At 33.9% G+C, this 26064-nt stretch overlaps 1 protein-coding gene across 1 annotated transcript; it reads left to right on the top strand.

Moving 5' to 3' along the window:
* Positions 1–5458: 5458 nt before the first annotated feature.
* Positions 5459–26064, top strand: LOC142357433 (riboflavin kinase-like). Its single transcript, XM_075409069.1, has 4 exons — positions 5459–5643; positions 6596–6899; positions 17894–18126; positions 24465–26064. The coding sequence occupies exons 2-4, from the start codon at positions 6656–6658 to the stop codon at positions 24540–24542; spliced, it is 555 nt and encodes a 184-aa protein (XP_075265184.1). The 5' UTR covers positions 5459–5643; positions 6596–6655; the 3' UTR covers positions 24543–26064.

The raw sequence follows: 26064 nt of genomic DNA, 5'->3' as shown, positions 1-26064 counted from the left end.
TTCATCCTTGGGCAAAATGAGCGATTGTGTTTGGCAGAAGTGTCTATATACAAGGCTGATTGTGCAAATAGTTATTCGTGTTTTGTTTCCTGATATTTATTTCTGTTTGTTGTAATTAGAGAATGCATTCTGAAAGGTTGAAGCGAAAGTAGGTCAGTTATGATAGTGTGATGGTCAGTTATGATAGTGTGATGTACGGTGGACACTATGATGTGTTTCCGTTGACGTTGACGCCCACGCGTATTTAGTTTTATTTTGAAACCCCTAAAATGTGAATAAAAAACGGTGACTGTACTTCCATTTTTCCAGTGTTAAATTGGGAAATGTAAATTATTATGGGTCAGCTTGAGGCTGATGAGATGGCATTTTATATACTGTAATTTGGTACGTTTACGTGAACTGCTTAAAATGATTTCTGGTTTTCAAAATTTGCTAGCATTGCTTGACCAGAGTTTCAGCCGCAAGCCATATTAAGAAGTGATACTTTGTAGCGATAACTTCTTAATCTTGTACTACATTCAAAGTTTTCCGGTCTATTCCCTGATTGAATCAAGTCTCCTTGGTTTTCCAATTTAGTGAAATAGATGATTACAGACAAATTTCTTTGCAATTTTCGTTTTTTTTTTGATATTTTTTGTAAATTTGGATTTTCTATGAAATTATTTCTTCCGATTAGCTGCTATTTGTCTGAAGTTTATACATCGAGTCAATTTGCGGCGCCTAAAATCTATCGGACAGGTGGATGAATAGTGTCATCATTCTGAGTATATCATATAACACTTCATTTCTTGGAGGTGAAAGCTTGACAATGTTTACTGGGAATGCTTAAAAAATATTGCGAGTGTGATACTGTGTTCTAGAAATTAATTTAGTAATAATTTGAGTCCCAATTCAGATTCTAAACTGTTTTTTTTAGCTTTGATAGGTTTCTTTGTTATTGTCGCAAAACTTCTTATTGTCTTCCCAATGCGCAAGTAGGTTCTTTTTTAAGTTAATTACGAAGTTAATTCAAGTTAAGGAGGCTCGTTAATGTGCGTTCACACATGAAGTTCCGATCTACATTTTTGACTTAATTGTCAACCAAATGAAGAGATAACCAAAAATAGATGTTTGAGTTTTAAAAAATCGTTTCACACCCAAACTACTTATTAAATTACATAATTCCACGCCTCATTACAGAGCTCACGAGATCTGCCATGAAAAAGACTACGAGAAAAAACAGACAAAATAAGCAAAACTAAATATTTAACGGCAAAAAACTCATTATCTAAATGTAAAAGCACCTAGTAAACAACGCCGAAATGCAATCAAATAAAACCTGAACTGCACAAATTCAAATAAAACTATACAGCAGATGGGACTTTTCCTTAATTAGACTATGGAAAAAGTAAAAGAAAAATAATGAGGCGAAATTCATAAATCAACGTTTTTTAAACCAAATAATTTCAAGACGTTTTAAATAAAAATCATTAGCTTTTAGCAAAGTAAATAAAAATCATTAGCTTTTAGCAAAGTAGTTTTCAATAATTTTACTAAAAAGTTATTACAAAACTGATAGGACCTATCTTTGGTTAGACCAAGCCATAGAAACGTACTACAGATGCAGAAAAGCTCACAAAATTACAAACAATCTGCGAAAACACAAATTATTGAAGCCATTAAAATCATCTATCAAAGTATTGTTTATATTTCAATTGCTTTCAATACTAATTGAGCTAAAATTATACTGAACAATTAAGTATATCCACTTGGGCCTCATTTGAAAATAATTGGGCTCTTATTTTACGCAAATGTTGTAAAAGAGAAAAAAACACAAAAATTGACCATTCACAAAACATTTATGAAAACTCATATTGTCCCTCAAACAAAACATCAGTTACGACATAATGTGAACAGAAAGTTTAATTTCTGAATTAAAGGGAGTTTGATGGGACCCCTCAATGACGAGAATATGTTAAAAGTTGACGAAAAGCACAACAAAAACTATACCCTAAACTATACAATAAAACGAAGTAAATTTGAAAACAAATAATATCATGAACTTTAAGACTGAAGTCGCTCTGAACTGACTGCATAGGGTAATATCATTCATTCAATCCTCAATTAGAAGCTTGCGAGACCTCTCAGCATTTTACGACTGCATAAAGAATAAAAACAGCGAATTCTAAAAAAATGAGACAAACGTCTCGAACGCAATAAAAAATGAACTTTTCAGAACAAACGTTTCCTTATTCAAATAATTTTTTGACAAAAATAGGATTCTTCGTTCTTTAACTGCAAAAAATCAGCAAATATGACTTCAGCAATAAGACTTCAAAAAATCAGCAGATATGAACAAATATTTTAAATCCACGAAATCTTTGAGAAAACCCGAAATATCAACGACATTAAATTCAATAGCTTTCGACGAAATTCAGCAAATACGCTACGTTAGGCCTAGACGGGGAGAGATTGCTGTTTGTCGTTGACTAGTCTTCAATAAGACATCGGAATAGGTCTGACTATGAAAACTACAAATACAGGCAAAAACCATTAGAAAAAATTCATTAGAAAAGTGCGAGAAGAATGTGTGGACGCCGTTTAATCCACAGTCTTTTCTCTGAAAACTTTATCATGATTCTTTCAATGTCTTATCTGAGCCAATGGGAACTATAATGCGATAAGATTCAAAAGGACAAGAAATTGTGGAAAAAAACTATACAAAAATTTAAAAATATGAAAACTTGTCCATCGAAGCCATAAAGCCAATAATTACAACGACTTAGCTCACAACTCTTTTCTGAAACGTGGTCTTGCATAACACTAATATATATGAGCAAGGTTAAAGTAATCTCGATCACAAACCCTATTTGCAACGTAATAATGTTACTTTTGTTGAGTTTTGTGATTTGTAATGTCCAAACAGCCGATGACATTTTCTCCCACCTAGTTTAGTTTAAATATATGAATAGCTTGCATTTTAATGTCTATTGACCTGAAATTGACTCGTGGGCGTGTTGGTTAATATAGCACAGAATTTAAATGGCTCCCAGAGACCACCTTAACAAAGTATGTAAAAATAACTATCATGAATTATGTTTGAATAAAAAAGTTATATCAAAAATTTTTGCTTACTTAAATAATATAAACTTTTTGAATAACATTTTTGATTCCCATATTAATCATACGCATCTAGCGTTAACAACCATTACATCATGAGTGTAAACAATCATTACATGTAGCAAACTCACCCGAGCTTGTTTGTCTCCTTCCACCGCGTAGATACGGAAAGTTTGATCTGCGTAATAGGCAAGGCAGAGTTGAGAAAAATCAAAGTCTTGGTGAAACAAACATGACATTAATCAATGATAGATTAAAAGTTGTTCGGATAAATCAGCGAAATGATGACATCTCAGGCACTGAAATCAGCTAAATGAAATCAGCGAAATGAAGACATCTCAGTTTCTATATTTTTTTGACCAAAACATGTGAACTAAACTTTTATTACATATACAAGGGGAAAACAAGAGGATGATCAATTTGAAAGTAAACATGGAGTTGATTATCTGCAACAATCTTCCATTCCTGTCGTATTTTGGCTATAAAAAATCTAGTTTTGCATAATACCACAGGAGCCAGAAATTGTGGATAGAAATCTATTAGCTACAGTAATTTATAAGGATTTTAAAGTGAAAGATAATAAATAGGATTTTGTTTTTAAAGATAAGCTGCAAACGCGGGTGAGCTTCAAAACAAAAATATAAATTCCTTCTTTAATTGCTCTCAAACAAATTTGTAGCAATAGTATTAGTCTTTTGGTTTTTATGCGATTTTTTGCTTGCCCGATTTTTCGTCTGACCCTTTTGATTTCTCGTCCTGAAAAACATTTATTGCTCGGATGGCATTAAGTTCTCTTAGAGCTTTACAAGTCAGTCTCTATGAATGCGATTCACCAAAATTGTTTTGAGGTGACAAATTCATGGTGTGATGGGCGGTTCTTAAACGTTTGACCCCCTCAATCACCCCTCCCCTCTCACTCTCCCTCCTCCGTTCTCGAAAACTCCCCCGTACACCCTCCTCCACCCGGCGATTTGACCCCCCCGTCCAAAGCCAACTGCTTCCTAATCGTTTGAGAGAAATTTGCCTGACGTTAGTCAGTTATGTTAGATAATTCTATACTAAGTGAAATTCAGGGGAAGGCGAATACTAAGTGAAATTAACGGGAAGTTTTGTCTAGCATATGGTCCCTTCTAAATTGTTTGCTTCGCCAGTCGATCGAGAGTAATTCGCCCGACGTTAGTCGGTTTATATTCGGTTTTTAAAATTTTACAGGTGAACTGATCCATGAAATTTGCTAGAAATAACTCGGCAGAATCCCTACAACATGCTAGGACGTTGACTTCGTTAAGATTTTATCTATTTGTTAAAGTAACTATGGTTTGATGTTCTAATTTTTTATGTACCTAGAGAACTGCAAAGTCATTGGAGTGCAATTAGAGTAATATTTTTCTTTCGTTATAGTATAATACCGACCTGTCATCCTATCGAAATTTGCCAATCATTATTCATGGGTTGTTTTATGCCTTTTTTTGTGAATTGTATTCTTCTTTTGCTGTCACGAAACTTCTACGAAAGGTTGTTAAAACAACATGGACATAAAAATTTCGAACATGTTCACGAATGTCTGATCATCAGGAATTATTTATTATTTCTTGAATATAAAGTTTTTTGGTGGCTAGTAAACAGGAATTTTCGGTTGTTCCCAGACATCTTTTTGTAGTTTCTTTCTTAACTTTTCAGATAAAAAATTCATCCTTTCCCCGGCACTATATACAGAAATTCGTAAACTTATGCGAAAATTTTGTCAATAGTTTCAAATTATGTCATAACCAATTAGTCCTCTTAATAGCCCTGGTAGAACATTTGCTTTTTACAGTTTCACCCATTACCGATTCTCCCTTTTCCGATTTGAGGTAACTGTTTACTTAGTAGCATATGTAAAAACTCGCTGAAGGGAGAACACTGATCAAATTCGTTTCATGTATTTAATATGACGATTTCATATTCTAATTTTGCACTTCTCGGGTATATCATTTCAAAATTTTGTTCAAATTGTTTTCAATGTTCTTCTCTTTTTTAATCTATTCATGAAGATTTCAAGGCTGAGTAGAGGGTTGAATTTCGTTAAATCCAGGGAACTCCAATTAGATTTGGTGTGAAAACGGTAGCTATGAATTTCCTGGCTGAAGAAATCACTTCATGTATTAATTACACTCGTTCCCTTTTGATTCGGCACGCTTCGTGGCAGAGAACTCAGCTTTGAGAAAATCGAGGAATAATCAATTTAAAGCTTTGATTGCTTTGGTTTAGTCTTCCCATAACACTTCGAAATTTCTAATGATCGATTTATAAGCGCAGTTACCGATGTCATTATTGGTGAAATCTTAGAAATCATAATCAAATTAATGATTATTGTTCTGACAATTCGTATCATTTCAGATCAAGTTTTGCACTAATTATCAAGTAGCTGCTCGAGTATCAAACAACGTTTCAATCAAACTTCTCTGGTACACATAAAAGAGTGTGTAAAAGAAGAAAGAAGTCAGATGACGTAATACCCAAGAATACGTGACCTTGAAATCAAACGAGACGTCAAGCAAATAAGTGAGTTGCATGAACTTCATGTGGATTATATGGGTTTTGTAACTATCTGAACTCTTGCAATGATAAAGACAGGCTTTGTGCTCGAATGTTACGAGTTCGAATGTTAAGAGTTATATGCGCCACCTAGAATTGTAGTAAAGTGTTGTGATGCCATCAGCATCTTGACCTTGTGGAATTAATTCAAGTTGATGACTTGCGGCGAGGTCACCGGTGTGGTGTCATCAAGTTTTGTCTCAAATGAAGCAAAAAGAAGCTTGAGTGGAGTAATCGTTCCCTTCAGTTCTCTGTTTAGTTTCAATTTAATTACTTGTCATTTTTGAAGAAAATAGTCTGCATTACTGCTTCTGAAATTTTTGAGGGCAATCAGTACTTCTACGTTAATTTTCAATGCAGCTGGAAGATTTGTCACACTCAAACTATCGAAGTTAAAGCATTTTTAAAATTCGAAGCAATATAAATAATGATTTTTATTTTTTGAGTGAGTGGATTAAGTCCTTGATAGGCATAATTTATAAGGAGCAATTAAGTACGAGTACCACAAATGTTTTTGTCCAATTCTTTTTCTCTTTCATGATCGTGTTTCTATCACACAATTAGTTTTCAATATTGAGGACAAATTGTTATTCAATTAAATCAGCTCTTGACCTTAGATTAATTTTGTGAATTTTTTTCTCACTCAAGATTTTAAAGAACGGCTTGTCGTGATAGTTCCCCTGGTGTGCAGATTGAATTATCGTAAAGTAGCTCTATGCTTCATTTTTGTGCAATAACCGCGCAAAACTATATAAAAAAGTGCGATGATAGAAATTTCACTTGACTTTGACCTTGTGATTTTACTTTGTTCAACGTAAATGCACTTGCTTTGTTGTTAATGTACTTAATTTGCTTCCATTTGAAAATTTAAGAGCATTTCAAAAATTTTTGCGGCTTCAGCATGTTTTGTCTTTTCCAGATCTCAATTTAGAAGTACACTTTCTGAAGCAGGAGCTCACTACTGAAATCCATAGATGTGATGGAACGTGACGAGACTTCGCCTCCACTCTTACCAATCATATCGCCCGACAAACGTGGCGATGCCGAGAACCTTGAGAAAGAGAGAAAACCCCGCGATCTCACAATGAACTGGCTCGAACACCCCATATTCCTGTTTGGAGATGTTGTTAAAGGCTTCGGAAGGGGCAGTCGTCAGTTAGGAATCCCCACAGCTAACTTCCCAGAATCTGTTGTGAAATCTCTACCCAAGAATTTTAACACCGGTAAGGATTCACTGGTTTTAACAGATACTTAATAGGTAGAGAGCAAGTTTGCTTACCATTGGCCATTTAGCGAAACCTATATTGTTTGATGTTTTGTGTACATTTTTTTCATTTTTTTGCAGCGAATCAGTTTCAAAGCCGAAGTGCATGCAATAAACTTCCTATTGATGTTCAAGCAATCTAATTAATCCATCCCTCAAACTTATTGGGGGTTTATACTACCTACGGATTTTTTTTTAATTTTCCATTTCTCGACTAACAATTGAGCCCGAAAGTTTTCAAAATGTTAATACTTTTCCGGCCTTGTCAGACTTTGCCTACGCTTATTTGCCTAATCACCTCTACATAGCGATTATAAAGAATCTGGGATCTAGCGCTATTGCTAATAGAAACTACTTGATAAGCGAGCAGATCCTAAAGAAAAAGATCTAGGAAGGAAAGCTGAAACATTTTGAAAAATAAAAAAACGTTTGCTTTTTTGTTAAAAATCTGTTTTATCGGATAGGGTTTATAATCCGATAACAAGTATTTTGTATTTGCATGAACTTCTGATTGCTTCCGAAATTGAGGATAGATACGATATATCTGAAAAAGTTTTAGAAACATTTTCAGTGAACTGTTTCAATGAACGTTTGTATATAATTTTTAACTTAATTGTCTACAAATGAGGAAGAGAAAGAATACTTTCAAAGATAGGCATACTCTTGGTAAATAATTGGTTAATGAGTAATTTGTCTTAAAAGAAAACCGATGAATTAAACCAATGAAATAAACACTGCCGTATTGGAGAGCCCTTGATACCTGCCATGAATAAAAATACGAAACGAGATGACAACCAAAAACAACAAAGCATCAATTCCCGTCTAACTCAAAATCTGTTTGCTTTTTTGAATCAATAACGAAATCAAAATACATCAGTAAAAAGCTTAACTAAAAATCAACGTGTACTTCACCTCAAAGCAGATGTAACCTTTCCTTAATGAGACTTTGTAAGATGTCAAGACAAACAAGAATGAACAGAGGCAAAATCAACCATCTTTCAACTTCAAATACTGGAAAGAGTCATGTAACTCCATAGGAGCCATTGGGAGCATTCGTTAGCGAAATAATGAATTAATTAATTCCAACTTAGAGAAATAATGATACTTGCCGTTAATGAGATTGGGAGACAAGATTACTACAAAATCAATTGACAAAAATAATTGTTAATATTGACCAAAAATCAATATCAGTTTTTTTACAAGCGCTTAAAGTCAAAATGGCAGTAGATAATAGCAGACAAAAGTCTAAGTAGTATGAATTGAAACATCATTTAACATTTAATTGGCATGAGTAAAAAACAAGTAATTGGCATGACCATTGTCCTAAAAACATGTGGGACTGGTCATTACTCAGACTAGGTAACAAGTAGACAAAAAAAGAAAAGAACGAAGTTTGGAAATACGTTTGTATTTTTGAAAACCAGTTCAAAGTAATCAAAACCATTAGCTCTTAACTGAAAATACTGGATAGGCATTTTTATACGTCCTGACAGTGAGCCATTGAAATCTCTCATTATCAAGAGTTTGTCATAAGACTACAATAGAAATTGACATATACATCTAATAGTCAAGTATTCAGTTAAAGTTTGGGAGCAAACGGTGCCGAAGTCATTAAAAGCATGAGCTATTCATTAAAGCCTTTTTATATGATTAACAGCTCTCACTATCGAAGTCAATATAAACCGTAATTTATGCTGTTTTATGACACGGAAACGAGAAATAAGGAACAAAAAATGGTCAAATATCTGAAAAAAAATTATTACAAATTAATCAAATCACAAAAGAATTATGAAAATCAAAACAACGGAGTCCCATCACCAAAAAACAGAAACAACGTTTTATCTCGAGAAAGATGATGTAAGTTGTGTCTTCATTAGATAATATGAACCAAATTTTCTGAAAGAAAAATCGAGGAAACTCAAAAACTTTTATTTTTTAAAGCCTAAATTTTCAACTATAGTGAATCAGAAAATTCTTTGATCTTCATGGTAAGCCAATTGTACATCAAATTAGTGAAGACTAAGTCTTAAGACAAGATATTAAGAATGAATACAGACAGAACTCAACAAACAATGTTACAATAACATTGTTGATTTCATCAAAAACTTTAGCTCTCAATGGAACAGATTGTGACTGTTTAAATGAGGTATTGTTGAATATTAATGAGCCTTAGTTGAATATCAATGTGCCCCAAGGGACTATGTGAAAAAGACAACAAAAGACCACCACACGCAGTGACCGGTATCAAAAGTTTAAAAAACAATCTGAACTCACATATCGTCATAGCCATAAAGTCATCGGTGGTAACGTAAAAACAATAAATCAGTTATTGTTTGCTCCGCCAAAATTGGATGGAAGATGTAATTGATAAGTCTACGATATAAAATGTCAAAGAGAATAACAGAAAAGGGAGATTTTTAAAGGTCGATCAAATTTTTTAAAATTAAAAATTTCAATGTCATTAATTCTAATATCAATTAACTGAAATCATGAAATACAATTGTAATTGAAATCTTGAAATACAATCGGAAGCCATTATCCGGAATATGTGATTGCACTGCCAAAAGGACAATTCCAGGCAAAACCAAAATTTCGATTATGTTGCAGGAGAACGGTTTTGAAGCCTTTAAATCCTACACTATTCGCTCAAAACAATTTGCATTTAATTCACTTAATTAAATGTTCACAAGCGTTCTCTTTCAAACGTTATTTGACTTGATAATATAGTTGTAATCGAACAAGATAAACAAAAACAACTGCCAGAATACGCAAATGCCCAAAAGTAAAAAGAGTTATTTAGAACCTGCGGTAAAAAGAGTTATTTAGAACCTGCGGTAAAAAGTAAAAAGAGTTATTTAAATTTAATTATTTTAAAATAATTAACATTTAAAAGTAGCTGAAATTTTCTCAGAACAATATTTTCAAATACATAAGAGCCATTAGATGTCAATTGAAAGCATTACTTGGGTTCAAGTATGCCATCGATAGAAACCACCTGGATACTTTTTAAATACTCAGTCGTGAACAAAAAAACAAATGCGGGCATTGCACAAGAGATCAATTTGAATTTAAGAGAACACTTGAAGTCGTAGAAACCATGAAATTCTCTCTGAAAACATAATATATGATCATGAGGCCACATTTTGATGAAACACGTGAGTGGGTAGTGGTTGAATTAGGATTAGAAATCTTCTGGTCTGTAATAAACATAGAAAAGAAACTAGTTGCAAAATTAGTTTTTATAAAGACCTTGCCTCAATGGTATTATATTTTTTGATTGTCAAAAACCACGAAGAGAACAAAACTAACCATATTAAGGTGACTCGCGCAATAATAACAACTAATTATTTCATTTGTATCCACAATAGATGTTTTGGCAACAAAGTGTCGATATATCAAAAGTGAAAGATTCATTTTGCGTAATGATTGATTTAAGTTAGTAAAAAACTGGCACATTTTTTTTTCCAGAACACTCTTAAAAGAAACAAGTAGAACTAGCCAACTAGCCTTCTTTTAAGTTGATTCAAACGTCTGTTAGCAGATTGAGGTCTTTACCTCCGGCAACTTCGAAAAAATTTTGGGCCAAATAAACATCTGGTGCCATTTTTGATGACAAAAAAGCTAATTTTTTTTATAAAAAGTCATTTTTTAAGCTAAAATTGTGGGATGAAAAGAGCCGGAAACCCTCTTTTGGGTCTTCTGGCGAAACCAATGGCACTACTATTAACAAAATAAACAATTTTTTGAAAAAATCAACGAAAAATCCAACTAAAATTCCGTAAAATGTTAACAAAATCACTCCAATGTTCACAAATCCTTGAACCTCGATTAGTGCCTAGAATAAATTCTACGCTCTACGGGCTTTCTAATGATACCAATCACAACTCTCTACGATGAATATATCGATCGGCCAAAATTGACTGAACTAAACAAATAACCCTTTAGAGTATTCATTTCCTCCACTAAACTGGGTCGAAACAATTAAAATGTTTCAAAAAATGAAAAAATGTTGAACAACATCTATTACGTAAAAAGAACTTTTAGAGTATCTCTTATTGTCTGAAGATTAAGAAGTGGATAAAAAATTGTCGTTGGTTTTGACACTATTTTTTCCCAAAAATAATGAAACGTTTTTAACTGTGCTTGGTCTGTGCGAACTGCTTTGTTGTATTTTTGTTTGCTTTATCGATTTTCGTCTGATGCTTCTCTCCAATAAAGCGATAAACTGCTAGAACTGGTAAGGGCAGTTTTTTGGCAATTTTGCATCCTTTTTACCCCCTCCCCAAGAAGAAAAGCAATCCCTCCTCCGCTTCAGACCTCTTATAATGCGCTCCCTCCCTGCTAGCATCCCTAAACCCCAGCTGGTTACTACCGAAGCCAAGCGCCCGACTTTAGTCGGTTACGTTTTCTCTTTTTGGTGTCATTTTGGTCTGGTGTTTTAATTGCTGGTCTCATTGGCTTTTTTAAAGTATACAGCGATCTGTTTAGGCGGTTCAGTTAAGTCACGATTTGTTTTGACTTGGATACTGTTTTCATAATTTTGCTCTAAGTGTGGCGGTTTTCGATGTTCTTTTTGTTGCAGACTACAACCAATAAAACGTCGGGCTTCCCTGCAAGATATTAGCATTTTTGCGGATGGTTTCAGTTGATATTTAACGCTTTTCTCACTTCATTTTAACGAATTTGCATGTTTTTATTATTCCTTTCTTGCCCTGTCACTTAGTCTTATTAATTACAGATTTCATGTGATGACGAATTTCTGAATTCAGTTTTGGGCTAAAATTTTTAACATTGAAATGAATTGTTTTAAAATAATTTTAATGAGGTTTTGGTTTTTGCCCATCTCGGCTGTTCTGGTTTCGTGAGCGTCAATGAGGACAGGTCCCATTGAAAGATAAAATATGGATTGATTCTGTTAGAAAATTAATATTCTTACTGGTTTTGGTGTGAAAATCTGCTAGCACGAATTTAGTTCAATTCGAATGTTTAGCAATCGATCCTGATCTTTTTACTGGCTACCTCTTGCTAACTGAACTGTCGTGTCTGACGTGATTTAACTGTTTTGATGGGTTTTTATCTCAACCACGTGCCAGTTCTGTATACATCAGTTCTCAAATTGATCGCTGCTTTTTAGCAGGTACCCATTGATGGTCCAAAAGCGCTCAGAACTGAAAGTGGACGATGCAACCTAAAAAGTTAGCCGCAACTGGGAAGACAAAATGCGAGTTCTAAAGTATCTCTGGCTTTGCGCTCGTTTTTACTTTTCGGTGCTGCTTTATTATTGCTTCTGAATTTTTTGCTGCGTCGTTGTCTCAGAAAATATTAGCAGTTTTCGCTTCTGCTAAGCAATGGGTTAATCTATAATTATTTGTTAGGTTTTTAATTTCGAAAATTAAAGAGTTTTCAGAATTCCGTTAGCTTGATTATGTTCAATGGTGATTAATTGCTCATTTCAGCTCAGTATGCTATTCACAGAAAATCTTTTTGAGACTTATACTTATGGTGTGAAGGCGGCTATTAGAGGTTGACCCCCACTCCTACTGTTGCCCCACGCCCTCCCCCCGCTGCGCTCACCTCACGCCCCTTCAATTAACCTGAAGCTAGCTTCACTAAACCGTGGCTAGCTACTGACGAAGCCAACCGGTCGCCGGTCGAGAGCAATTCGCCCGTCGTTAGTCGGTTATGTTACTTTTTTGTGATGTTGAAGCCTCCTTGCTTTTGATGTTTATTTCAAAAAACTAAACCTGTAGGTTTAGTATCTGGAATTGACTTAATATCTAAACAAGAATTTCCTGTCAAAATTAAAATCACGGAAAGTAGACTAATTTTAGAAATAAAATTTTGGGATTTACGAATGTTTTAATTTATTTCGGTGATCTGAACAGGCGCAGTTTTCTTAAAATGACAAGTTTTATAGTTTCTTGCTGCCTTTGATAAGAGAAAGTAACGAAGTTTTTTGACTTTTTGCTCCTAAAAATTTTTTCTTTATTTTCAAAATTCGTATTGTTTGTTTTGATTGGAACTGAACACGTTTTTCGGTTAATTGTATAAGACGTGGTTTATAGGACGTATCTCCATGCTTAAGCTCTTATCTTACTGCGCTTTGTTCCTTTTTTCCTGTTGACTAAAAGCTTGTTAACTGGGTAAGATTTTTTCATTTGTGCAACCTTAGAATTCCTATTTTGATTGTAATTTTTCCTGAGAGTTTCGCAATTTAGGACATTATTCTTCGGTTTGATTAATAGCCGCGAAGGGATAGTGGCTATTATTGGAGACATGTGTCTTGTTACAATTCAAAGAATTTGAATTGTATTGGTGCGCTATCTTTTTTAAAATCTTCACAAATTTTCATCATTTTTGAAGTCAAATTGGAGTAGTGATTTTGGTCACGCCAAAACAGGAAGTGGAACAAAAAATCGGGTGGTTTTCGAGGCGTGAAAAGTCAAGAAACCTCCTCTAGGGTTTGCTAAAAGGTTTGATGACAGATTACTGCATAGTTTCTAGTGATAATGGAATGGTTGTTATGTTTTTGCCATCATGATTTTTTTTGACAGAACTTGCAATTTTTTTCATTTTTTGACATTTGTCATTATTCAAGTTGTTTGAGGCCCAGGGGCCATAAAACCTCATCAGGGGTTGGATAATAAGTTATTGAAAAATTTCTAGTTGCCATGGAATAGGTTTCAAATTTCAAATATCACAAATTTAAGCAATTTTTTTTGACAAAATTCGCATTTTTTGAAGATTTTCGTCGTTTTATCAGTTTTTCAAGCTTCATGGACCAGGCAATCTCCTATGAGTTTTGTTAATAGGGCACTGCATAGTTTTTAGTAACAATGGAATGGTTTTTAACTTTTTAAAGTCTCGAATTTTAGCATTTTTTTGATAAAATCTGCATTTTTTTAAGGCTTCCTAAAGTTTTATTCAGTTTTTGATTTTCCTCCGTTCTCAAGTGCGAGAAAACATATTCCGCTTTCCGATAAAAAGTTACAGTAATGTTTTTAGTTGCAATGGATTTGTTTTCAACAATTTAACTATTCGACTTTTAGAAGTTTTTTGATTAAATTTGCAATTTTTTCGAAACGTTTGTTTTATTTATTTTTTCTTGCCTCAGTAGCCAGTTAACCTCATCCACGGTTGGGTAGTATGTTATTAAAAATTTGCTAGGGGCAATTGAATGGCTTTCAACTTTTTAATAGAACGAACTTCTATTTTTTGAAGTTTGAAATTTGTTCTAAAAATTATTGTCTTCGATCTATGAGCCAATGAGTTTTTTTAAAGCTTGGAATTGGGTTATTGGATAGCCTCTAGAGACACAGAAATGGTTCTGAAGATATTTATATCACGATTTTCAGCATCATTTCCTTACAATTTGCAATTGATTTCTTTTCTTAATTTTATGTTCATTTTCGAGTTAATCGATCTTCAAGGGCCAATGAATGTTTTTCAGGTCTTGCAGATATAATAATGGACCGATTTCAGAAACAAAAATTGTTTTTGAACATATTTTTGAAATAGGTATTTTAAAGGGAAAAATTTTGCCTTAGGTTTAAAAGCTTGAAGAGTTTTTGCGATGAGTATATTTTTGTTTAGTTTTGATTCTTTTAGTTTCTCAATTTTTTGATGATTTTGTTTGTGTTCTGGCTGGCATTGTTCAATTGGTCTGCTAGCCATGTAGAGTACGTCCGAGTTTTTCTTTTAATTCTTTGAGTTGTGTTTCAGGACTTGTCTTGCTATGTTTTTCAATTCGTCGTCTCCATCAATGATTCTTGCGACCATTCAATTTCGGTGACTTCTACTGTTTTGCAGTTGAAATTTGTGTGTGTGACGTCATTTGTTCTGCTTTTAGGTCAATTGTTTTTTTTTACCTCACTCAAAAAAATTGACTTCTGAGCTCACTTTATGAACTTTTAATTTGATGAACATATACTAGTTAAAGACCAATAGTGTGCATCTAAGGTTTGCTAAACGTATATGCCCTAATTCTTGAGTATTAGAGTCTTGAGTTTTTGATATCTAATGTCATGTTTGAAAAAGCTCTACAGTCTGAATCTAACGCAAAAAGTCTTGTGGTCTATTTATGGACTGGTGGTCAAGCTGTCTATCTTATTTTTTAGCGGTTTCAATTCCATGGAAGTCCACAAGCGTTTATCGCGGCTATTTTCCGGCAATCTCTGCCGGCTAGGTTTTTATTAGCATTATTTTTGTTATTTTTAATAGCCGCCCTGATCTTCTCAGCCGGCTATTATAGCGCTCCTATTTTTTTACAATTCAAAGAATTTGAATTGTATTGGGGCGCTGTGTTTTTTTTTTTTTAAGATCTGTTCACACATTTTTCAATGACTTTGATTTTTCAAATCGGGATAAACAGGTAAAGCCCAGCGGGCATTAAGTTTCATTAGAGGCCCAAAGTAAGCTTTAGTAGTCCTTTAAGTGCTTAGAGTAGTGCAGCTGCTGGGATGGCCTTAATTTAAGGTTAAAAGGTCATTTTTAGGAGTTTTTGAGCTCAAAATGGTGCAATTTTTCATGTTTTTTGTCAATTTTTTTCCCGTTTTTTGTTTGATTAGTCTGAGGTTGAAGTTTTTAATAGTTGATGAAGGTCTTATAAGAGATAAAATTACTTGTTATGACCATTTTATGAGCTATATTTTTCGGTACCACAAACATGAACACGCAAAATGATACTAATTTTTGCCATTTTTTTCAAGTTTTTTGACAATTTTTGTCATTTATTGAGTTTTTTCAGCCTCATGGGCCAGGGAATCTCCTTTAAGGTTTGATAATAGGGCACTGCGTAGGTTTATAGATTTTCTAGATGTAATTGAATGGTTTTCAACATTTTAATGTCTCGAATTTTAGCATTTTTTTTTTGATAAAATCTGCATTTTTTAAGTTTTCCCAAAATGTTCGTCAGTTTTTGATATTTGTCCATTCTCAAGTGCTAGAAACCCTATTCCACGGTCTGATAAAAGTTTAGAGTTTGGTTGTTATCGTCAATGGAATTTTTTCAACAATTTAACTTTTCGAATTTTGGAATTTTTTGATAAAATTTGGACTTTTTTTCAAGTTTTTTGAATTTTTTTGTCTTTTTCAGTTTGAAAAGCCTCTCAGGGGGCAGGGAATCTCCTTTATGGTTTGATAATAGGACAATGCATAGCTTCTAGTAATAATAGAATGGATTTCAATGTCTCAAATTGATGCATTTTTTGTGTAAAATCTGCCATTTTTTTAAGTCTTCCTGAAATTTTTTGTCAATCTTTCATATTTGTCCATTCTTAGGTGCCAGAAAACCTATTCCACGTTTTTATGGTTCTGATAAAAAAATTTGCTGCATGGTTCTAACTGTCAAAGGAATTTTTTAACAATTTAGCAATTCGAATTTTAGAAATTTTTTGATAAAAAATGAGTTTTTTGGAAACATTCTTCTTTGTTTTTTTTTGCCGCAGTCGCCAGGTAACGTCCTCCAGGTTTTGAAAGCATGTTATAACATAGTTGCTAGGGGGTTAAGAGAATGGTTTTTAATATTTTAATAGAAGGAATAGGATTTTTTTTGAAATTTGATTTTTCTAAAAACTGTTGCTTATCGATCTTTAAGCCGTTGAATTTTTTAAGGCTTGGAATTCGGTTACTAGATAGCCTCTAGAGACACAGAAATGATTCGGAAGATATTGATATCAAGTTTTCATCAACCTTTCATTAACATTTGGAATTGATTTTTAAAAATTTTTCTCATTTTCTGAGTTAATCGATCTTCAAGGGCCAGTGAATTTTTTTTCAGGTCTTGCAGATGTAATCCTGGACCGATTTAAGATCCAAAGTTTGTTTTTATATTTATGAGTTAGTCATATTTAAAGAGATTAATTTTTGCCTATCGGGGTAAAAGTTTCAAGAGTTTTAGCAATGAGTATATTTTTGCTTAGTTTGTTTGATTGTTTTAACTTCTCAACGTTTTGATGATTTTGTTTGATTGGCTGGCATTGTTCAATTGATGTGCTGGTCAGGTAGAGTACTTCTATGCTTTTTATTCAATTCTTTGAATTGTATTTCAGGACTTGTCCTGCTATGTTTTTTTACTTCGTCGAATAAAAAAAATGTTTCGCTTTACCTCATTTTGCCGCCTTTTCAACATTTTGCGTGAAATCTTTTTGACTTCTCTAGGCTATTTTCTCTCTTCTCTCATTCTGCTAAAAGTGATTTTGAACATCAGTTGCTCAGCAAAGCAATTCAAAATGAACAGTCAGTATAACAAATTGAAGTCAGAAATAGAAACGGGATAAACCCATAAAGCCCAATTTTAGATGCCCGCTATTTGAACGTCGGTCCTATAAGTATTAGTTACCTCTCTCTAATGCTGATTGTTATTGATAGTAGCCCCTGTAGCCTCTCTCTAAGAAACAGAAGTATGTTCAACTACGAAATGCCATCAAAATAAATCGGACTTAAAAAAATGTTTTTGTACGAAAATCTTTTTTTTTCAATATCTTCTGTTATTTCAATCCCAGTCATGCTTATTGGAATCAACGGCGGCTATTTTCCGGCAATCTGCCGGGTATGTTTTTATATTTTGTTATATTGGGCGCAATTATCAGTCCATGTTTTTAGTTAATATCAAATTTGAAAGGAAACAACCTTTTATAGGTTTCTAATGGTGCAAATTTGAATAATTAATTGGTCATATAAATATTAGAACCTTAGAACCCAATTTTGTTTTGGAAATGAAATAAATTACTTCTGTTTTTCTATTTTCCTAAACTGTTTCTATCTGAATGAAAATATCGGTTTTTTTGCTGGTATTCGTTCAGCTTTGTTGCAGTTTACTTCAAGTTATGTTTAAATTTTTTTGTAAAACTTTTTAGATTTTTTGTACGTTCGTTGGGTCAATCTGCCAGCTTATTTGAACTTTCTTGTTTGCCGTCCAATGGGAGATTGCTAAATAATAACTTTTGTTTGCAGGTATCTATTTCGGACTGGCACAGGTGCCCTCGTACAGTGCGGAGGTGTTCAGCATGGTAATGTCATGTGGGTGGAACCCGTTCTACAAAAACGAGAAGTTGTCTGCTGAGACGCACATTATCCACACCTTCCCCAATGAATTCTACGGAGTGGAGCTGCGAGTCCTCATTGCCGGATACATTCGACCAGAGTGGAATTTCAAGCACGTCAAACACCTCATCAAAGCCATCAAGGTACTTCCGAAAATGATATGGTCGAGTATTAGAAGGACATTTGAGCACGAATTAATTGGTTGCTTTCAATGTTGTGTCAAAAGATCGCGTCTTTTATTTACGGAATATTTGAGACAGTGATGATGGCAGCCCGGTATTATTGTTCCAGCTCACTTCAGTGGAGGAGGAACTATATGGTCAACTGTTTTTGTTCAGACAATTTTGGCCGGTCGTCATTTTCATCGTAGAGAGTTGTGGGTGGTGTCATTAGAAAGCCCATATAGTGTAGAATATAGGATTAAAACTATTTTTTTGTGAAAGCCATTTTTTCCAGGCCGTTATTGCGGCTAAACATTTTGTGGACATTATAACGATAGCCGTTATTTTGTTCACGTTTTTTCCGTAATTTTTGCTCATTTTTCAACAATTTTGTTAATTTAATTTTGTTAACAATAGTGTTATTGATTTGCCTATTAATACAGAGGAGAGTCCCTGAATCGTTTGATCCGACAATTTTAGCTCAACACTTGCTAATTTTTTCAAATTTCATTCCTTTTTCATCAAAAATGGCTCCAGATATGCTTCTTTGCCCACTTTTTCCATTTTTTTCGGAAATGGAGAACTTAAGGTTTGCTGGTACATTTTTGAATCAACTTAAAAGAGGACTAGTTTTACTGCTCCTTCCTTTAAGCGTGTCCTTTAATAAAAATTCCGCCGAGTTTTGGTCTCATCGTGATTTTCGACAATCGAAAATAGTTATTCTTTTTGGGGCGATGTGTTTTATGAAGACCATTTTAGCAACTTTTGTTTTTTTCAGACTAGAATTTTCTGTGGTCTATTATTGTCAGCTCAAATAAACTTAAAATTGAAGAGCCAAATGATCATGTATTATATTTTGTTATGTTTTCGTGCTTTTTATGGCTTTCATAAAGTTTTATCGTAAACTTTAATCAAATTCTTCTGTTTTGCCCGTTTTTGGTGTTTGTTGCTCTTTTTGCAGCCTTTTGACTGAATAAGATGACCGATTTGCGTCCCTAAATCGTATAAATAAACCTATATAATGCTCTCAGTTGATACGTAATGGCTCTTGTCATTGAATTTCATTATTTTCTGAGGAAGTCTCAGTTATCTTTAAACTTTGCCACTTCTAAATTCTGTCAACTTGTTGCTTTGTCTCAGTTAACTCGTTTAGCATATTTTGTTCTAGGGAATGAAAGCTCTTATAGTTTCACGGCTTCGACACCACGAATTTACTAAAATTTGATATTTTTTGACCTTTGACCATCTTTGAATTGGTTTTCTTGTTGCGTTTTCCTTCCTTTGTCCTTCCATTGCGTTGTCCTTCCTTCCTTTTTGACCTTTACAAAGGTGATTCTCTGACAACGCAACAAGAATTTACTAAAATTTGATATTTTTTGACCTTTGACCATCTTTTTATTGGTTTTCTTGTTGCAATGTCAGAGAATCACCTTTATAAAAGGTCGCAGCTCATTTGAAAGCAGTCCCAATTGAACATAAAGATTGTTTTTAGCGTATAATGTATGGCTTTAATGGCTTCGAAACCGTTTCCTTACAAATAAAAAATTTTTGATTTTTGCCTTTGTTATGCTTTTTGTAGTCGTATCACCTTCCGGATGATGACAGGTCATATCAGCTTCTTCTAGAAACATTAAAGAACGTATTTAATGATTTCGGTTGTTAGCCAATGGGAGCAATAATCTTAAAAAATGACCTTGAAACTGTTTTTTTTTAATTTGATCGACTCTGCTCAATTTCTGCCCTTTTTTGTTTTTGACTAACTTGTAAATTGAAGCAAACAGTGATTTTTTGTTGACGTTGCAGCTGATAGTCATATGGCTTTGAAACTGGTTTCCAAAAATTTTCGATACTGGCCATTCCCTGTAGTTGTCTTTTGTTGTCTTTTTCCAATAATCCCTCTAAATGGGGATGTGAACCAATTGATCACTCTAAATCTGTTTTAAATGATAGCCTATGGTTTTAATGGCTTTAACAAAGTGTTTTTGTAATTGTTTATGGAATTTCGAGTTCTGCCTGTATTCTTTCTCAATTTTTAATCTATTCTTCACTAACGAGGGGGTGCAGATTGCTTCCTATGAAGTTATAAGTTCATCTATCTAGTTTATATTAGTTGGAAAAATTATGGTTGTTTTAAAAAATCAGGCGATTTTTAAATTGCCATTTAATCTTATGGATCTCAATTTTTAGCCTAGTCTGTGTCAGCAAAATTTATAAATTCTTTGTGAGAAAATATTTCAATTTTTATACTATTAGTTTTGTTTATTGATTATTTGCTATGATACGCGATTTTTCATAATGATTTGTTCCTCTGTGGATAATAGATCATTTTTGAATTTCTTCGTCTTTTTCGTCATATTACAACATTAATGATGGTTCCACTTGGCTTTGAAATTGAGAAGTGTAACTTTTAAAATGGCTATAATGGATAGCTCATAACAGTTTCGATACCGTTTTCGCCCAAGTTCAAAACTAAATATTTGTTTTTGGGATATGTTTGTCACTTTTTAATAGTATGACCTGTTATGGATAATCACAAAGCTTAATGGCTTCCCATGAATTTATAAAAGAATCTATTTCATTTTTTCTTTTGATAGGTAATCCTTTTTAATAGCCGCACAGCGATAGCTGAGGCTATTATTGGCCTTCTCTTGGTTTTTTTTATTTCGTCGTCATGATTTTTGTTACGACCATATGACGTCACAGCCATTTTTTGTTCATTCGTTCATGCAATTTTAATTGAATTGCATGTGTGACGTCATTTTTCGCTCTTAGTGGAGCGAGTTTTTTGTTCATGCGCGTGATTAAATTTTTGGTCACACTTGACTTACCTCACTCTCAAAAGTGACTTCCTCACTTCGAAATTGACTTTTATTTACTTTAATTCAAAGAGATAAGGTCAAATGGGTGTGTACCACTCTAAATGAAGGTTATTTGAGATCAGCTAATAGAGGCAGCAATAACATACAGATTTTTAATCAAAATATAACAGATCAGCCTTCAATGAAAAGATAAATTTTTTTGGTCTGTCTTTTTTACTGTTTTTTTAGACTGCCGATCTACGAATCTATTGCGGCTATTTTCTGGCAATCTGCCAGCTATGTTCTGACATTGAGATCAATTGTTTTAAAAAGCTCTATTGTATTTTCAAATTTTGTCCCTTTTTTGTCTTTGTTACCCGGTCTCATTAAGGACCGCTTTCATATGTTATCTGGAGATGTATAGGTTCTCTTTAATGCTATTAACACTTTTTTTGATGCCATTTGGACTTTATAAGGGGTTTAATAATTAGATACTGATTTTTTTGTCGTTATTAACGTTTGTTTCTCTTAATTGATAGTTAGTTTTCTTGTCTCCTATTCTAATGAATGTCTCCAATGTGGCTGTGTCCAATTTCGGTCTCCAATTCCTTGTCCCACTAATGACTAGCCTCTTTTTCTTGTTTTTAGTGACTCTACCGAGTCTCATTAAGGAAAAGCCCAGTCTGCTTTGAGTTGGAGTACTAGTTAGGTTGTTTACTTCAGATTTTATCTGAGGCTATTTTAATTTTTTTAGTTATGTTCTTTAAATAGATTTTATTTGACCGTAAGTAATGTATAATTGCTCGCAAACGAAGTTTAGCAATTATGTTCGTCCTGTCGGTCTTTGTTTATGCGATTTTTCGCTTGACCGATTTTTGTCTGACGCTTTTGACTTTTCGTCATCAAAAACGGAATAAACAGGCAGCGCCCAGCGTGGATTAAGTGCTCTTAGAGCCTTTCAGCCCTGTTTCAGCTCAGACTGTTTTGGAGAGACTTATACTTATGGTGTGAAGGGCGGTTCTTAGAGGTTGAAGATGCCCCCACTGTTGAACCCCCATTATTTCCCCCCATCACGATGTTGCCCTCCCCACCCCACTGTTGCCCACCCCACCCCCCCACCCCACCCCTCTCCCTCACCAGCAGCCCCCCCTTCGGTGCACCCACCCCTCCGGCCCACCTCCACGTGTCTACGCTCGAACAACCGATCGCTGAAAACACGCAATTTTATACTAATTTTCACAATTTTCATACTTTTTGACTCTTCTTGAGTCTTTTGTTGAGTCTTTTCAGCCCTAGGTGTCAAGGAACCTCCCTTATGGTTTTATAATAGGTTACTCTATAGTTTCTAGTGGTAGTGGAATGTTCTCAGCATTTTAGTACTGCAAATTTTTGCGTTTTTTTTTTACAAATTTTGCAATTTTCAATTTCGAAATTTGTCATCATTAAGGTTTTTCAGTCTAATAAGAAAATCTCCCTTATGTTTTGATAATAAGTTACAGGAAAATGTTTCTTGGCCATGGATGAGTTTTCAACTTTAATTATAACAAATTTTAGCAGTTTTTTTAATTTTTTGTCATTTTAGCAAGTTTTTAGTTTTTTTGTAATTTTTAGGTTTCTCCAGCCTCAAGAGCCACATAACCTCCACTAGGGTTTAAATATAGGTAATTCCATAGTTTCTAGATGTAATGGAAAGTTTTCCAAGATTTTATTATCAGCAATTTTAAAAAATATTTGCAATTTTTCAAGTTTTTTTGAATCTTTTTAAAATTTTGATCATTTTTTCCGGCACCGGGATCCTAGGGACTACTCCAAGGTTTGATGATAAACTGTAGCATAGTTTTGAATGGAATGGTTAGCAATATTTTAGTGACTCCAGCTTTCGGAATTTTTTGATAAATTTTTATTTCATTTTTTTTTAGATTTTCGGAAAATTATTATCTTGTTCCAAGTTTAAGGATCTTAATGAGCCAGTGAATCTATATAAAGCTTGAAATAGGGATATTGGATAGTCTCTTGAGACAATGAAATGGTTTTGGAGATTTTAATATTTTGAATTTCAGCAAGATTTTGTTAAAATTTGCGATTGTTTTCAAAATTTTTGAATATGTTTGTCCTTTTCTGAGTTTAACGATCATTACTGGCCAACGAAGCTTTTCAAGTCTTGCAGATGGGTTACTTGACTTAACTCCAGTGACAAAAATTAGCTGTGATCATTTTCATTGCGAAATCTGGAAGCTTTTTTTAAAATTTTGCAATATTTTGCAAATTAAAATATCAGTTTTTATTTGATTTATTTACTAACAAGGCTAGAAAACTAAATGTTGCAGAGTCCAATCAAGATGAAGCTAGCCTCACTACCATGGCTTGCTACTGACAAAGTCAACCTCTTGCCGGTCGTTTGAGAGCAATTCGCCCGACGTCAGTCGGTTATGTTTTTTTGTCTTGTTATAGCTGCGAAGCTGTAAGCTGAGCGAAGCTATATTGCGATGCTCTTGGTTTTTTTTTTGTTTCGTCGTCTGACGCTCTTTTTTCGTTTTACATTTGTTCACACAGCAAAGCTGAAAAAGTCAAATTTTCAGAATGACTTCTTCCTCTCACGAACGGCTTTTGCGCGCGTGACGTCATTTCTCACTCGCTTTAGCGAAAGTTTTTATGTTATTTGCGTGATTAGATTTTGATCATACGTGACTTACCTCACTCAATAAAATGACTTTTGCACTTTAAAACTTAAGTTTAATTTGAATTTGTTTGAGGTCAAAGGAACTCCTATGTGCAGTAAAGGTCCCTAATAAGAGGCTTCTGTGGAATGATTTTTAACAAGCTTTATTAATTAATCGCTAAATGTTTTTTAGCCTAGTTTTTTGAGCGGCGTCGCTTTTTTTTCAATTTAGATCTGTATCTGTTTCTATCGCTATTATATGGCACGCAGGTCTATTCTTTCGCAGCTATTCCGGCAATCTGCCGGCTATGTTTTTATTGTCTTATTAATGGCGGGTATTAACGGCTCGCCAATACCGCATCAAGTAATGGTTTGCTTTTAAAACAATTTTGGATCGTTTCCGTTTGTTCCATTCACAGCTTAGTGGATGCATATTATTTGCAACCCACAGACGCACGTACCATATTATAGTAATTGTTTGCTATGTAATGGCCCGTGATCTGTAACTGGGGGGATGTTTAACCAATTAACTTCAAAGATTGTGTATTTATGAAACTTTTTCTCTTCTCATTTGGTAGACATTTAAAATAAAAATGTGGATGAACGGTGTCCGAACATTGTGTGAACGCACATTACTGAACTTCCTTGTCCGGATATAAGGAGAGTATGAGTTTGTCTGTTTCGAAATAATACAACTAATCAAACAAGCGCTGGTTGTTGAGAAAAGAAGAAATGCGTTAAAGATTATTATTCCCATTACTAGGGGTCTAATGAAATTTTTCAGTTTATGGGGTTTTCCCATTAAGTTAAATAACTAATTTTAGAATCATTTTATTTTCGTAGTGATGTTTTAATCATTTTAGGATGACATTGCGTTTGCTGAGAAGACTATATGCACAAAAGACATGACAAAGTGGAAGCGCATGTTCTTCGAGAATTAGCTAATCCCAATTCAGCTGAGTCAAGACGGCGCCACTTCCTCTCTGCTCTTGTTCATAACTTGTTCATCATGAAAATATAGCTGCCCTTTTATCAGATTATTACTCTCTCTATTTACTTCGAAGACTACATACATCTACAGTGTTTTAAATGAGAACAAAGATTTCGATTTCTTCTTAGTGAATTAAAGTTAAACGACGAACTTACATAGCTTTTTTCAGAATATTTTAGCTACTGATATGGTTACAAATCGGACTGCAAAATGGACTAAAATAGCTTTGATATTTGTAACTTTTGCTGCGAATTATGTGACGAAGATTGATATGAGGAATATTAATTGATTAATAATGTTTTTGATCGTTTGAGCAAGTGGTCCTTGTGAATTTAAATTACGTGCGTTTAAAATTACATTTAATGAATATGGCCTTACCAGAAACCGGTTTTTATTCGATAAAGGGGGAGTTTTCAGCGAAATTAGGGGGACGCAACATAGGACCTGGCTCGTGCATATTTTTCATTCTAATTGTTGTTTCAATTTATTAGTTAGTAAAACTATGAGATGTGGACACATGTATATTAATATTGTTATTTGAAATATGCAATGTATAAGCGGACGTGAAAAAATGTGCTGACATTATTTCAATTTGTTTGAAAACTGTTTATCATTGAAAAAAGTAGTTCAGTTGTTTCTTTTTTAAAATGTATACGTGTCGATCTGTTCACTTTTTCCTTTATTGTTTTCTATCCAAATTTTCATCCATATATTCCTGGATATCGCGCGTCCTGAGTATCAAAGCTAGCTTAATTTGTATTTTAAATGGGAAAAAGGAAACAGATTTTTTTGAAGAAAAGTTATTGATGTGCTAACATGCCGAGGAATCTAAATTTCTGAAGACAATTTGACGGATTGATTGACTGGGTTCTGAGACCGAGTTTGCAGGTATGTAAAAGGACGGTGCTGTCTTTTTTAAAGCATATTGTATTAAATGATTTTTCATTTGAAACTTCATTTTTGATGATAGTGTGTACCTTGAGTGAGAAAACAATCTGTAATTCGAGTTTACCGATCTTGCTAACAGCCGAAGTGTGGTTTGAAACTAGTTGTATTTTTCAATGATGTGAATCTCATCATGTTCGCATTGAAGACTAGCAAGATTCAGTGACTCGCATGATTGTATTGCGTGAAATATCTGTTGGATCATGATGATTATGATGGATCTATTATCCCCCCCCCCCCGCCCCCACCGGGTTTTTATGCCCCCACTTACTAATTATGTGTCTTTTAGCACTTCACTATGTAATTGAGAGGGAAAGAATAGATCTAAAATGATAATAACTTATCCTATAGAAATGACGCTGCTAAAGTTGTACTATATTTTTTGCCGGAGTTGGATTATTCAAAGCATTATTTTCTTTCTCTGTGTGTACCTTGCAAATAGTGTAGCATTTAATTAGAAAGAAATTGATCTGGGTTTCTATTTTCACTGACCGCTTTCTTTTTACTCAATTCAGTATAAAAGCACA

This window comes from Convolutriloba macropyga, chromosome 2 (assembly GCF_964194025.1).
Source record: "Convolutriloba macropyga chromosome 2, txConMacr16.3, whole genome shotgun sequence".
NCBI lineage: Eukaryota > Metazoa > Xenacoelomorpha > Acoela > Convolutidae > Convolutriloba > Convolutriloba macropyga.
The sequence above is the reverse complement of the archived record's forward strand: the minus strand, read 5'-3'. Positions and strand labels throughout refer to the sequence as shown.

Excerpts from the sequence above, each read along its gene's own strand:
- LOC142357433 (XM_075409069.1), top strand. The coding sequence starts at position 6,656 with ATGGAACGTGACGAGACTTCGCCTCCACTCTTACCAATCATATCGCCC. Across the intron at positions 6,900-17,893 it reads ACCCAAGAATTTTAACACCG|GTATCTATTTCGGACTGGCA; the intron begins GTAAGGATTCAC and ends TTTTGTTTGCAG. Across the intron at positions 18,127-24,464 it reads ACCTCATCAAAGCCATCAAG|GATGACATTGCGTTTGCTGA; the intron begins GTACTTCCGAAA and ends TAATCATTTTAG.